Source organism: Mirounga leonina, unplaced genomic scaffold, assembly GCF_011800145.1.
Source record: "Mirounga leonina isolate KUSES-001 unplaced genomic scaffold, KU_Mleo_1.0 Mir_454, whole genome shotgun sequence".
Taxonomy (NCBI): Eukaryota; Metazoa; Chordata; class Mammalia; order Carnivora; family Phocidae; genus Mirounga; species Mirounga leonina.
Window position 1 is genome coordinate 17760412 of NW_023270763.1, and position 15020 is coordinate 17775431.

The 15020-nt window shown below is 45.4% G+C and overlaps 1 protein-coding gene across 2 annotated transcripts in view; it reads left to right on the top strand.

Annotated features, from left to right (window-relative positions):
* The first annotated feature begins 2512 nt into the window (after positions 1 to 2512).
* Positions 2513 to 15020, top strand: part of XPO6 (exportin 6) — a 102857-nt gene continuing 90349 nt past the window's right edge. For both annotated transcript variants that reach the window (XM_034989013.1, XM_034989014.1), the window contains exon 1: positions 2513 to 3033. In XM_034989013.1, the coding sequence (XP_034844904.1) occupies positions 3031 to 3033 (3 nt within the window). In that variant the 5' untranslated portion in view covers positions 2513 to 3030. The remainder of the gene's footprint in view (positions 3034 to 15020) is intronic.

The following is a 15020-nucleotide window of genomic DNA, read 5'->3' on the forward strand; positions in this document are numbered from 1 at the left end:
TTTCTTTCTTTCTTTCTTTCTTTCTTTCTTTCTTTCTTTCTTTCTTTCTTTCTTTTTTTTTTAAAGATTTTATTTATTTATTTGAGACAGAGAATGAGATAGAGCATGAGAGGGTCAGAGGGAGAAGCAGACTCCCTGCCGAGCAGGGAGCCCGATGTGGGACTCGATCCAGGGACTCCAGGATCATGACCTGAGCCAAAGGCAGTTGCTTAACCAACTGAGCCACCCAGGCGCCCTCTTTCTTTTCTTTTCTTTTCTTTCCTTTCCTTTTCTTTCTTTCTTTCTTTCTTTCTTTCTCTCTCTCTCTCTCTCTCTCTCTCTCTCTCTTTCTTTCTTTCTTTCTTTCTTCTTTCTTTAGCTCTCTGCCCAATGCGGGGCTTGAACTCATGAGCATGCACGCTCTATGGACTGAACCAGTCAAGTGCCCCGAACCTGACCTATTTCCAGAAATCCAGTTATGGGAATTATGTGAGTCAAAGGCATACCTCTGAGTCTGAGTTGAGTTTCTGTTATTTCATCCAATTACACAGTGAGGAAGCCAAGACTTTGATAGTCATATGCTTAACATACTTCAGCAAGTGGTAAGAGCTGGGATTCCACTCCAAATCTGTCTTATCCTACAGCCTTTGCTCATCCCGCTAAGCTGAGCCAAGAAAGGTCAAGTCACTTGATTTCAGTTCTGATTCATCCATTTACCTTCGGATATGGATTCTCTAATACATTCTCTAATGCCATTTCTACTGTCTAGAATGGTCTATACCTCCTCTCTCTGCCTTTCCGGCCTCAGATTAAATAAATGTCACTTCCTGACCTCCCCATTCCAACCCTGGCAATTAACCTAGATCCCTTGGCCATTAATTCTCATGGTGGTTTGTATTTTTCTTTCACACCCTTATCACAATTGTAACTGATGACTTATCCTATCGTATAATACTTTTTTTTTTTTTTTAAGATTTTTATTTATTTATTTAACAGAGAGAGAGCACAAGCAGGGAGAGCGGCAGACAGAGGGAGAGGGAGAGGGAGAAGCAGGCTCTCCGCTGAGCAGGGAGCCCGATGCGGGGCTCGATCCCAGGCCCTGGGATCATGACCTGAGCCGAAGGCAGCCACTTAACCGACTGAGCCACCCAGGCGCCCCTATCGTATGATACTTTTAAAATAATTTGTCTCTTTCATAAGGGCACACGTGTATCTGTTTTCTCGGCACTGGATCGTCAGAACCGTGGATGTCACTTAGCAGGTGACGGTAAATATTTGATGAAGGAGTAAATGAAAGCTGTTGCTCTCTGTGGTTAGGAGTTCTAGCAGCAGCTCTCCAAGGGCGGTCCCAGGACCTGCAAGCATTAATATCACCTGGGAATTTGTTAGAATTGTAAATTATTAGGCCCCACTCAGACCTACTGAGTGAGAATCTCTGAGAAGTAGGGCTGGGATGGCAATCTGTGTTGAGCAGGCCCTCCAGGTGATTCTGGTTCTCGCTGATTTGAAAGCCATTGGGTTATATACAGATTTGCTCTAGTCTATGCAGTGGGTACACCCTAGGGCTCAACCTCTGCTGATCGGGGATCTTTCCTGCATCTATTTCTTAAAATCAGCACTTTCACAAAGTAAAGTGGGTTGGAGGATAGGAACAGGAACTCATCACATCCTACGCCCCCAGCACCTCTGCAGTTGCTGTTCCTTCGGCTTTTTCTTCTTTTTTCTAAAGTTTTTTTCTTAAGTAATCTCTACACCCAAGGTAGGGTTCAAACTCAGAACCCCGAGAACAGCATGCTCCACCGACTAAGCCAGCAGGCACCCCTACTGCTCCTTCGACTTTGATCATGCTTTCCATTATTGACTTTATTCTTTGGGTGTCAGTTTACATTTCCATCCCTCCCTTGCATTTTCTATCTCAGCCCGCTGCTAGTTTGTTGCGTTCATAACATTCACAGCACTCCTCCTTTCTTACGGTTAATTTATTCATTTGCCCTTGTTGCTTCTCTGCCTCCTCGAGCGCAGGGACTACAGCAGTCTTGCTGACTGCACGGGTCCTAGCGTCTGGGTCATAGCAGGGCTAAAACGTGCGTGAACTGAGTGACTGTAGGCTCCACGAGGGCAGAGGCTGCGGGTCACTGACTTCCGGGCCGGGAGCCTGGAGTGTAGAAGACGCTCCCTGAAGATCTGAGGAATGAATGGGCTACCGAAGCGAAAGGGAAACCGCCCCTTTACTAAGATGGCAGACCCGGGCCCTTTACCAACATGGCCGCCGGCCCGCGTGGATGGGCGGCGGGCGCGAGGCGGGGCCGGGCGGGGGCGGGGCCAGGCGGGAGCCGTCAGGTGCGGCCCCGCCCCGCGCCCCCCCCCCCCCTCCCCGCTCGATTCCGGATTGGTCCGGTTCCAGCGCCGCAGCCCGGCGGCCGCGCCGTGGGGCCGCGCCGGGCGCTCGCCACTTCCGGCGCGTTGGGGCTGTTGGTCGGGGGCGGCCGCGCGGCGCGGGCGGGCGGCTCCGGGGCGGACGCGCGCAGGGATGCTCCGCGGGGCGGCGGCGGCGGCCGTGTGGGCTGAGGCGGCGAGGACAGCGCGGGCCCCCGGGCCTCTCCCCTGAGCCGGCCGTCCGGGCTGCGCCGCCGAGGCCCCTTCAGCCTCCGCCCCTTCAGCCTCGGGGCCGGGCCCGCAGCCGCTTCTGAACGCGGAGGCCGGGAGCCCCTGCCTGGGCCCGGAGCCTCCCCTCGGGGGTCGGGCCCGGGCGGGGGGCCCCCCGAGCCGCTGCCCTCCTCACCGGCCTCCGAGCCCCATTTCCTGCTTTTTCAGTTTCCTTGGGGAGGGGCGGGTGGTTCTAGATGAATTGTTCCGGGGGTCCCCGATGAGGCGGGCCGGGGGGCCGCGCTCTTTTTAGAGGGTCCCCGCGGGGCCCGGGTGGGGCAGCGGTTGTCTTTGCATGGGCGGGGGATTTCCCGAGTCTGCCGGGACCATGACCTGAACTGTGCGAGCGGGACGTGTCCGAAGCTCGAGAGCCAGCTCACCTGAGCCGCCCCTCCCCCGGCCAGCATGGTGAGTGGGGGCCGAGCCCCTTCCCTCCCCCGCCCCCCCCCGCCCCCGGTGCCGGGTCTGAGGGGTGGGAGCGGGCCCCGGGACTGCTGAGCCATCGCTTCTCCCCGGGGCGGGGAGAGGCGCGTGCCGAGCCCAGCAGTGACACATGCGTGCAGGCTTTGCAGCCCCAGCTCGGCGCTCCCATCCCCCCCCCCCCCCAGGGATGTCTCAGGACTGGGAGGGACCTGGAAACGCAGCAGGCGCTACCCTTGGGTCTGGGGTTTGCCTCTCTTAACAATGTAGCTTATTTGACAGGAGCTATCCTGTATTTATTGAGGGCTTACTATGTGCCAGGGCCTGTGCTGAGTGATTGACATTTGTTACTTAATGAGTACCCTAGCTCTCTCCTGAAGTGGGGAGACTGAGGCACAGAGCAACTAATTATCCAGCTCAAGGTCACTCTTTTTTTTTTTTTTTTTTTAAAGATTTTATTTATTTATTTGAGAGACAGTGAGAAAGAGAGCACAAGAGAGGGTAGGGTCAGAGGGAGAAGCAGACTCCCCGCCGAGCAGGGAGCCTGATGCGGGACTCCGGGATCATGACCCGAGCCGGAGGCAGTCACTCTTAAGTGACAGTGGCACGATCTGAAGTTAAGCAGTTTGACTTCAGAGCTTCTATTAGATATAACACACAGGGTTGATGGGGTCTTGCTGTAGGTTTATATAGAAGGAAACAGAGGGTTTGTGATTTGCAGAGGTCACTCATCCGGATAATAGCAAAGTCAGGAACCGGGGTGTCTTTTGACACCAGCATGCTGTTTCTGCTTCATGCTCTGGCCTTTTCCCTGGTAGTGCCTGGAAAGCTGTTCTTCCTTCCAGATCCAGCTGAGAAGCCACCTCTTCTGAAGATACCACGTTTTTCAGACCCAAAAACACTCTCAGCACTCCCTTACATTTATGTACTCACATCTGTTTATTAAGCCTTTGTCTTGTTATAATTGTTTCTGAGCCTTATCTCTCCACAGCAGTAGATTCAGTTCCCTCAAAGATGAAATTGTCTGAACCTTTATCTGCCCCAACTCCTGGTACATAGTAAACCCGTGGCGGAGCGGTTGATTGCGCAGCCTGTGTTTGAGCACCTCCAGTGAAGGAAGTGTTAAGGCTGTCCATTTTACCCCTGTTAGGGATTTAATAGAGAAAGGGACATAGTGACATCTGTGACATAGATGTTCAGGCCACTGGGATTTTTTAAAACATTCAAGGGGCCTGTGGGTGTTGTGTTAGGTTCTGGGCATAGAAAGAAGACCTCAGTCACGGCCCTTGTCTTCACTGGGCTTGGAACCAGTGCGGTAAAATGCACCATTAACGCTGAGCAGCACTGTGTAGTAGGTGCTGTATGTGGTATAGTGGCAGATGGGTTCAGCTCTGTGAGTCCCAATTTTCTCATCTATAAAATGTGGTGTTAGGAATTCCTTAATGAATAATCCAAAGGTATGAGAACATTTAGTGAGTGATAGTACTCAGTATTCTTTCAGTTAATTTTCTGGTTTTTCCTTTTAAGTTGTAAAATACACAGAACCTAAAATGTACCATTTTAACCATTTTTAAGTGTTACAGTTTAGTAGCATTAAATACAGCTGACCCTTGAACAACATGGGAGTCATGGGCGCTGCCCCCCATTGATGTGGTAAATCATGGATAACTTTTGACTCCCCCCAAACTTTACTATTAGTCTGCTGTTGACCACAAGCCTTACTGATAACGTTAACTGTTGATTAGTATTTATTTTGTATGTTACATGTATTATGTACTATATTCTTTTTTTTTTTTTTTAAGATTTATTTATTTATTTGACAGCGAGAGAGAGACAGCGAGAGCAGGAACACAAGCAGGGGGAGTGGGAGAGGGAGAAGCAGGCTTCCCGCTGAGCAGGGAGCCTGATGTGGGGCTCGATCCCAGGACCCTGGGACCATGACCTGAGCCGAAGGCAGACACTTAACCTACTGAGCCACCCAGGCGCCCCTGTGTACTGCATTCTTAACAAAGTAAGCTAGAGAAAAAAATGTCATTAGGAAAATCATAAGGAAGAGAAAATACATTTACAGTGTTATGCTGTTTTTATTGAAAAAAAAAAAAAAATCCGTGTATAAGTGGGCCCGTGTAGTTCAAAGCCATGTTGTTCAAGGGTCACATTGTACATTCACATTGTGGTGAATGTACATCCCCACATCCCCAGAACTTTTTTCATCTTGTAAAACTGAAACTACCCATTGAGCAATAACTCCATTCCCTTCTCCCTCATCCCCTGGTGACCACACTCTATTTTCTGTCTCTGTGAATTGGACTACTCTAGGTATCTCATAGAAGTGGAATAATACAGTATTGGGTCTTTTTTGACTGGCTTATTTCACTCAGCATAATGTCCTGGAGGTTCACCCATGTTGTAGCATATGTCAGAATTTCCTTCATTTTAAACACTGAATAATGTTCTGTTGGGAGTACATACCACATTTTGTTTATCCATTCATCTGTTGATGGACACCTGGGTTACTTCCACCTTTTGGCTATTGTGAGTAATGTTGTCGTGAACAGGGGTGTACAAATCTTTCAGTGAATTTTAAGTTGCCACTGGACACCAGGCTCTAGGGAAAGTCAGATGAACAAGCAAACAAGCTCCTCCCCTCAGGGAGCTTGCAAGGAATGTTGCTTGAGGACCCCTGGGCAGAGTTTTATTGGTTTTTGACTAAGCTAGCCAAGCACCCTTGCATTCAGATTTCATTTTTTTTTTTAAAGATTTTATTTATTTATTTATTCATGAGAGATAGAGAGAGGCAGAGGCAGAGGGAGAAGCAGGCTCCCCGCGGAGCAGGACCCTGGGATCATGACCTGAGCTGAAGGCAGACGCTTAACTGACTGAGCCACCCAGGCGTCCCTTCAGATTTCATTTTAATTGGCAATCAGAGCATTATGAAAATGGCCACTTTTGAGCAATTATTGTAAAGTAGTTGACTTCATGATTATGATGTACATTTTTTTCTAGGGGTGAGTTTCGAGTCAAGGTTTTTGTGAGCTAGACCTCACATACTTAAGCACACAAGGGGTGGCCACAGTGGCTGTGACCAGATTAGGAACTTCTAATCACATCCTTTCTTCATCAGTGACACTGGGAGTTCATATCCTGTAGGTGTCCCAGGGTCAGAGGTGTGGGTGGGGCAGGCCTTGTCCCCAGAATGCAAGGAAACTGTTGCCTGGTGTGTGTCTTACAGGAGGAGGAGCTTTTCCCTGGGATCACATCTCTTTCTTTATTCCAGGAACTTTTGTTTCCTCTCTCTTACTTAACATTTTTACTTTTAGGAGTATTAGTTGACACGTTTTGACCTTTTTTTTTTTTTTAGAGATTTTATTTATTTGAGAGAGAGCTCGAGAGAGTGAGAGCACACAAGGGGGGGAGGGGCAGAGGGAGAGGGAGAAGCTGACTCCCTGCTGAGCAGGGAGCCCAATGTAGGGCTTGATCCTAGGACCCTGAGGTCATGACCTGAGCTGAAGGCAGATGCTTAACTGACTGAGCCACCCAGGTGCCCCTGTTTGAGCCTTTTTAATGTCTTTGTAAAACTTCAATCCTAATGAGATGAAAATAGTATAATATGCTAAAAACACCATTTATTATATATCTGCTGTAAGCTATTTCTCATTTGTTCATTTTTCTTGTAGTCCTTCGGTCTGGTCTGGTTAACCAGACCAACCCTGCTAGGTTACATTATGGCCAGTTTTCCCAGAGGGGGAGATGACAGACGTGCTGTAGGATACCTGGGTGGAGCCGGCATTTGGACCAAGGTGCTCCACTCCAAAGCCTGCACTTTTTGGCAGGACAGGTCTTCCTCAATTTACAGTGGGGTTATGTCCTGATAAACCCCTTGTAAATTGAAAATATTGTAAGTCGAAAATGCATTCATTACACCTAACCTACGGAACATCATAGCTTAGCCTAGTCTACCTTAAATGTGTTTAGAACACGTAAGCACACAAGGGGTGGCTTGTTGGGCAAAACCATCTAACACTAAGCCTGTTTTATAATAGAGTGTTGAATATGTCATGTCATTTATTGAATATTGTACTGAAGGTGAAGAACAGAATGGTTGTAGGTGTATCAGTTGTTGATCCTGGTGCTCATGTGCTGACTGCGAGCCGCAGCTGGCTGCCCCTGCCCAGCATCATAAGAGAATTTCGTACTGCATGTCACTAGCCTGGGAATAGATCCAAAGTCAGAATTCGAAGGATGGTTTCCACGGAATGTGAATTGCTTTTGCAGCCTCCTAAAGTCGAACCATTGTAGGTTGGGGACTGCCCGTCTGCACATGTGCAGATCTCAACGTGAAAGATCAATGAAGATGATTGGAATGTCATCCAAATATATTCTGTTTGGTTCTGAGGTAGATAGTGATGGGTCCTGGAGAGTATGGACATTTCCTTTAAACTGTTCCTCTAGGAGCCATCTTGACCTACAAATTTAGAACCAGTTACAGAGATTTGTAGGGGCACCTGGGTGGCTCAGTCGGTTAAGTGTCTGACTTAGGATAGGGTCATGATCTCAGGGTCCTGGGATTGAGCCCTGTATCTGGCTCCCTCCTCAGTGGGGAGTCTGCTTGTCCCTCTCCCTCTGCTCCTCCCCCTGCTCGTTCTTCCTCTCTCAACTAAATAAGTAAAAATCTTTAAAAAAAAAAAAAAGATTTGTAGTTATAGTACAAAATTACTATAACAGCTGTACTGTAAGTACATTTGATTAAATCCCTGGGTTTTGTTGAATTCCCATGAGTTCTTAAGTGATGTAATATCTTAGAGGTTCCCACTACTTCTCTGAAAAGTTGTTGCTTAATATTGAACGAGCTGTTGGTTATTATGGAAATTGTGTGCAAAACTGAGTTCTTGCTTAAATTAGTGTTTTTCTAGTTGCTTAGAAAATTGCTTTGGTTACAAAGACTTATGTTTGAATGTCACCTTCCGTGACATTACCGTAATGAGTGGTGAGTGGTTCCTATAATGGAGGCAAAATCAGACCTTAGATTTGGCCACTCAGGTGGTGTGTCATCCACTTGTTCATCAATGGTGTTACATGGCGCCCCGTGCCATGGGAGGTGTGAAGGAGCCATGGTGGTGCAGGGGGATGCCAGGGAAAGGTTCTGCAGTCCTCGGAGGTTCCATAGGCAGTCACATAATTAGACCTAGGCTGGGAGGCAGGTTCGATAATCAAGAAATGACTTTAACAGCTTTTGAGAAAATTAGACATGACATGGTTCAAATGATGGAATTACTTTACTGGTAAAGTAAACAAAAACACAGTCTGTAATGTGTAGAGAAGTAATTCTCTACAGTAAGCGAGAGCTTTTTAGTGCCTCATTTTATTCATTCGTGAAATAATTTATTGATTTCCTATGTCAAGCTTATAATCTTAGGTACTGTGGATACAGTATAATAATACAATAGTTAATATTTATAGGGTTTAGAATATGCCATGTATTTTACATATATTAACTCATTTACTTTTCCAGACGGTGCCAGGAGGTAGAGGCTATTTTTATTTCTCATTTTATGGATGAAAACATCCAGGGCCCTTCTACATTGCAACTGAGTGATGGAATTGGGATTCAAACCCGGGCAGTCTGGCTCAAGAGTCAGAGCACAGTCAGAGGTCATAGCTGTTACACTTTGACCCCAAGAGGGTTAGTAGCACCTGCCCTCTAGGAGTCCGTTTCATGAGGCAGATGGGACTATATTCAGCAATTACAAGAGCCTGTGGTGAGGGTGGTAGTAGAAGAATGTATTGGTACAAAGGTAGCCTATCTGAGGGAGACTCACTGAGGAGAGGGGCCAGGGAAGCTTTCCCAGGAGGCGTATTTGAGTCTTGAAGGGTTAGGAAAAGTTGTTTGCAGATAGTTACACAGATCAGATATGTATCAGTAAAGATCACAAAATCACAGGTGTCAAGGGAAAGTGAAGGAATTAACGTTTGCTGAGTGTTAGGACTTTTTAGGGCTGTAGGTACTTGCAGGACACAAACACGTTATGTCTTCTCATGGCAAATACCTTTATCACTGCTACCCAGGTCAGCTGCTGCCCCATTTCTTTGTTCCCCTTTGCAGCAGAACTCCAGGGGAGAGGGCTCTCTGATTGCTCGCCTTCCATTCTCTCTAGCTCACAGTCAAGGTCCGGCCGTCTGCCGGTGCTACACTGATGGTTGGTTCTCACGTCCTCTCCAGAGCTTCCACTCCCACTCCTTCACATCCTGCTTTACTTCTTTTTGCAGCATTGACCTTCTTATTTATTTATTTATTTAATGTAAGCTCGATGCTCAACGTGGGGCTTGAACTTACGACCCTGAGGTCAAGAATCGTGTGCTCTACCGACTGAGCCAGCCAGGCGCCCTATGTAGCTTTTACCATTTTTAAATGTTTTATATACATAACGTTATTTACGAGGTCTATTTTTTGTTGTCTTCTCCTGCTAAAATATTGACTCCATAAAGCTAGGGATCTTCACTTTGTTCATCGATGTGTCCCAAGAGTCTGGAACAATTTCTGGCATGGGAGACAGTTACATTGTGGTCGGAATGCTGTGGAGGTCTTGGCTATTCAAGGGGCCTTTAGAGCATGGGAGTAAGCGAGGTTCCCTGTGACAAAGAGAACTTGCAGAGAGGATATTTCAGAAGAGAAGGGTGTAACCGTGTCATGTTCAGACCGTTGGATAGACTGGTTTGGCTGTGGTGGTTTTTGTCAAGTAGTAGTTGGAGAGAAAGCCATAAAGGTAATTTATGGCTAGATTATGGAGGGCCTTCAATACTACTCTAGGGAGTTTGGCTTTGTCGGCTGGTTTTTCCTTAAAGGAAGATGAATCCATCTGCCGTGCAGAGGTTATATTGGTGGGAAACCTGTGACACCTTACATGTCTGGATGTGACAAAGGTCGGTTCTTGGGTGTGAAATTAGGGTGAGGAGGACTTGAGCAAGAGAGTTTTCACTGCTTAAAAAACTGATTCTGGAGTCAAGGGATAAAGGAAAGGGAAAAGCTCAAGCTGATTTTGGAAGCCTCTAACGTGGTGACTGGGAATAGTGGGTGTTTTACTTAGTTGGTGATTTGGATTTGGTAGGAATGGAGGTGACAGGTAGAGAACCTGACAGGAAGATGACAGGAGACTTCGCTCTGTAAGGAGATGGGCAGTTGCTGCGGTGTTGAGATGCAGGTGATTGGCATTGGGCAGGGCAAGGGTCTTGACGATTTTATGAAAGTGGATTGTTGACATATGTGTCCGAATCGAGGAAGATGTGACAGGACAGGCTGGGGTGAAGGGGGGGGGAGCTCCTGAGCTTGTAGCTGCTGCTCCCCGCCCGCACTTTCTGTAACCCATTGCAGACTGACCTTCTGTCTTCACCATTTTTCAAGATCACCTACAACTTCTGTGTGCTGAAGCCAATATAAAGGGCTTCTTTTCAGTCCTTATGCCATCTGACCTTTCCTTTTGGCCCTTGGCAACCACTGGACTTTTTCTTTTCTGAAACACTTTTTCTTGGCTCCGATGATACCACTGCTTTGGGTCAGTCTCCCTTGGTCTTTCCCATGGCCTCAGTTAGGGCCTGTGTGCCAGTGAGAACTTGGCCTTACTCTCCTGCCCTTGGTATCCACCCGACTGTCCTGTAGACATCAGATTAAACCTGTCTAAAACCAAATCCATCATCCTTCCCTCAGGTTAGGGCCTCTCCTGTGCCCTGGTTCTGTTCATGGCTTTTCTTCACTGGACACTCAAGTGGCAAACCTGAGTCATCTTTAACTTTCTCTTTGCTTTTAGTCCCCCACCTGTAGACCTGTAGATGCTCTGCTGACTTGTGTTCTGACCCCAGGCTTTCCTTCTATTCCCTCCACTTTGGTCAAGCCGTGTCTCTTGCTTTTGCTCTTAGTATCTTGACAGCTTCCAGGTTCTCCCCCTAGCAGTTCATCTTCAGTATTCCTGCCAGAGTCCTCTTCACAGAGCTCAGGTGGGAGCATGCCCTTTGACTCCAAATCATTCAGAACTGAGGGTCCCCATTGTCAGAGGCCAAGTTTGTTTGTTTGTTTGTTTTGTTGTTTTTTTTGGGAGAGAATTGAATGAGAAGGAGGGAGGGAGGGTAGGGTGGAGGGGCAGGGGGAGAGGGAGAGAGAGAATCCTAAGCAGGTTCCGCCCAGCGTGATGAGGGGCTTTATCTCATGACCCTGAGATGATGACCTGAGCTGAAATCAAGATGCTTAACCGACTGAGCCACCCAGGCACCCCCAGAGACCAGTGAGACCAGAGAGTGATGGAAAACACTTGGGCCCTGGATTTTCACAATTTTACTTTTAGTCCTCTCATTACAGATTGAAGATGATGTATTAAATGCTTAAAGTGATTTATTTGGAATGTCTTTTAAAGACTTCCCAAATTATACCAGTTCTCTAGCCACAACAAACCACCTGTCATTCCCAGAACACTGAGTACACTTCATACTTCTCTTTGCTCAGTGCTGTTCCCTCTGATCTACTGTCCTTTTCTTCATTTTCGAAGGTGAGACCTTCCCTACCATTTCAAGGCCACCCTAAATATAATCTCTTTGAGGCCTTCCAGCTAGTAGTTTAACAGTTATCATCTTTGATTATAGTTAGGTTTTTTCTTTTGGCTTTTATTATTTTGATATATTTGTTATTACTATATAGGAATTCTAAGACTACATTCTTCTAGTAAGTGTCAGTTTAGAAGTTTGAAGAGCACAGTGTTAAGACTCTTCAACTCCTCTAGCCTCCCTTTAGTCCCACTCCAAGCCTGCAGGTGGGGAGGATGAGTTCTTTGTCTTTAAGAGTCCATATCAGGGTGAGTCTTAGGCCTCTTTGCATTTCCAGTGCCCCTTAAGCATTCTGCAGATATTGAGGCAATCAAAAGAGGCAGGGGTGAAAAAAAATCCAAGAAGGATGACAATGGCAGTATTTGGAGAGTGTGGTAAGATTGAAATAGAGTATGAATATAGTAAACTAGCACCCTCTTTTTCCAAAACCTATGCAGCCAGCACGCTCAGAGAAGGGCATTTTTCCCCCTGGGCAAGTAGACACAGTGGGAGGGGGGTTGACAGGGGGTGGACAGGCGAGCAGGGAAGTTGTTACAAGAAATGCTGCGTAAATGTGTGCTTAGGGGGAGGCTCCAGACACTAATTGCCACTGGGAGAACTGCTGGGATGCAGTGGGGATGGGGTGTGGTGAGGGAAGGGGTTGTGGATATTGAGGAAACTCCCAGTGTAGAGGGAAGTGAGGGAGGTTCAGGAGGCTGATGGGAAAGGAAGGAAGCTGGGGGTCAGAGGGAGCAAAAGGTCTGCATGTTTCATCATTACACTCGGCACTAGTCATTGTTGAGGGGCCCTCGTGTACACTCTGTAAATCCTTATTTAATTTAACGGCAGCCCTGCAAAGTAGGTCTTATCTGTCCCCGTTGTACATTTGGGAAGATGAGGACACTGAGGCTCAGGGAGGGTAATGTTAGTAACTTGACCAAAATTACACAGCAAGTTGATAGAGATGGGATTCGGGCTCAAGGTTCTAACTCCACAGCCCACGTTTTTTCTGTACCAGTAGGTTTCTCCTTAAGCCAGTGCACATTTACACAGGCATATTTACTTGAAATGTAGCCCAACTGGGTGTATTGTCCCAGGAAAAATAGTACATACAGTCATCTAACTGTAAAACCTGTAAAACTGACTTCATAATAGAAAGTGCAAGATGGTAAAAGTTTCCTGATAATAGAGGAGAAACTAGGTACCTGCATATCCTCTAATGTGATAGGAATAGGAAAAGCATGATTATTGAGAGCACGGTGGTAGCTGGACCACATTACAGGACATCTGCAGTAAGGAGGGTGGCTTGACTTCATACAGTTCAGTTCAACTAAGTCATTAGGTGTAGCAGATGCAGTAGCTCAGTTAACATTAGAGCAGCCTGCTGCTGTTTTATACGAAGGTTATCATGAAAAAGATCTCTGGTCTCAGACTCCCTGAAAAGGTAAAGGTATTTTATGAGCTAAATGCAGCTGGGGGGAAAAAAAATCATTGGTTTCTAAATTGGCTTGTAATCAGACTTGGGAAGATCTCTTTATTTATTTATTTAAAAAAGAGTAACAACTGGATAATTTTTTATAAAAATGACATGTGCTTATTAAAAATCAAGTAGTAGTAAAAGGTACCAAGAACATTGGCAAAAAAAGAAGTCACCCTGAATCCTGCTATCCTGAACTATGATTAACCTTACATAAACATCCATATGTCTTTGTATGTATGTATCTATCTGGATAAGTGAGATGGAGTCCTAAAATAAGTACTTTCATTTAAAAAGTGATCATGCTGATTTTTGGGATCATGTTAGTTTTAAAGTAAAAGAAAAATAATTTATTATTACTTGCATTTTTAAAGAAAGGCTATACTTTTTGAAATATTTAGATACAGAAAGTTGCAAAAGGAGTGCCACGAGTCTCCAGTGTGGAATCTTCAAACCTGTATCCAGTATCAAAACCAGGAAATTGACATTGGTACATGTCAATTATTGACTAGACCATAGACCTTATTTAGTTTTCACCTGTTTTTAACCTGTAGTCACTTGTATGTATAATTCTGTGCAGTTTAGTCCATGTATTGATTCGTGTAACTACCACCTCAGTCAGGATACAGAGTTGTCCCATCAGCATAGAACTCCTTCAAGCCTGATGCTCTCTGTGTTATAGCCCCCTCCCCTCTTCTAGCATCCACTTATCTCTCTATATATAGTTTTGTCATTTTGAGAATGGTGTATGAGTGTAGTCAGTTTGTAACCTTTTGAGATGGACTCTTCACTAAGCCTAGTGCCCTTGAGGTCACTTGAATTTAATAGCAAAAAAAGAAAGCGAGTGAAACTGAAAAAGGAATTGTCAAATTTCAAATAAATCTTTGCTTCAATAATTATTAGCTCTTGATAAATCCCTGTAGGTTAAGGAAAAAGGTTACGAAAGATATTAAGAAGATGGCACCATTTTTATTTTATTTATTTTTAAGTAATCTTTATGCCCAATGTGGGGCTTGAACTCATGACCCCAAGATCAAGAGTCGTGTGCTGTACTGACTGAACCAGGCTGGTGCTCCAAGATGGCATCATTTTTAATAAATATATTCCATGTTTCAGTTCTAGGCAGTATCAGTGAACTTAATAATAGGAAAAATAAGAACATTTGGACTCCTTCTATTTCTCTCTTCTCATTCTTGGTTGTTACTTTACTTTGTCAGGGTCTTAGAGCATTTATAGTATGTTCCATAACCATATTCCCTCAGTATTTAGTCTTGGTTTTATATTTTAAAGGATTCAGTGTTCCCCACTGGTTCTTTTAACTGGTCTTTCTATATCTGAAGTCTTTCATTCATCTTCCCGTTGGCTAGATTTTATTGTCACTTGTTTGGTGAATTAAGAATGCCTGCTTTTATGCTTGAAGGATACCTTGGCTAGGTGTAAAATTCTGGGTTTGCACTCTTTCTTGCAGATCCTTAGACATTGTTCCACCATCTGGGATTGAGTGTTTTGTTGACCCTCTTAATCTATTCAGGATTGATTAGCTGGTAATTTTTTTCGAAAGAGTTATGATTGCTGTATTCCTTGAATTATTTCATGTTTGAATATGCCTGTCATCCTCATCCATAAATGGTAATACTCATGGGTCATACCTTCTTTTCCTAAGAATTTTGTTGATATTTCTCCATTGAATGATGTTATGTGGAAAAGCATGGTTAGCCTAATTCATATAGTGCTGTCCCTTTACCCCAGTTAGAGGTAGCTTGCCTTTTTTACATGGTTGTTAGAAGAAATATATGTTGCTGAAGTTTAGTAACTCAATTAGGATATCTTTTAGTGTGCGGTTTTTTTTTTAAGATTTATTTATTTTTTAGGGAGAGAGTGCAAATAGGGGCAGAGGGAGAGGGAGAGAAACTCAGACACCCCACTGAGT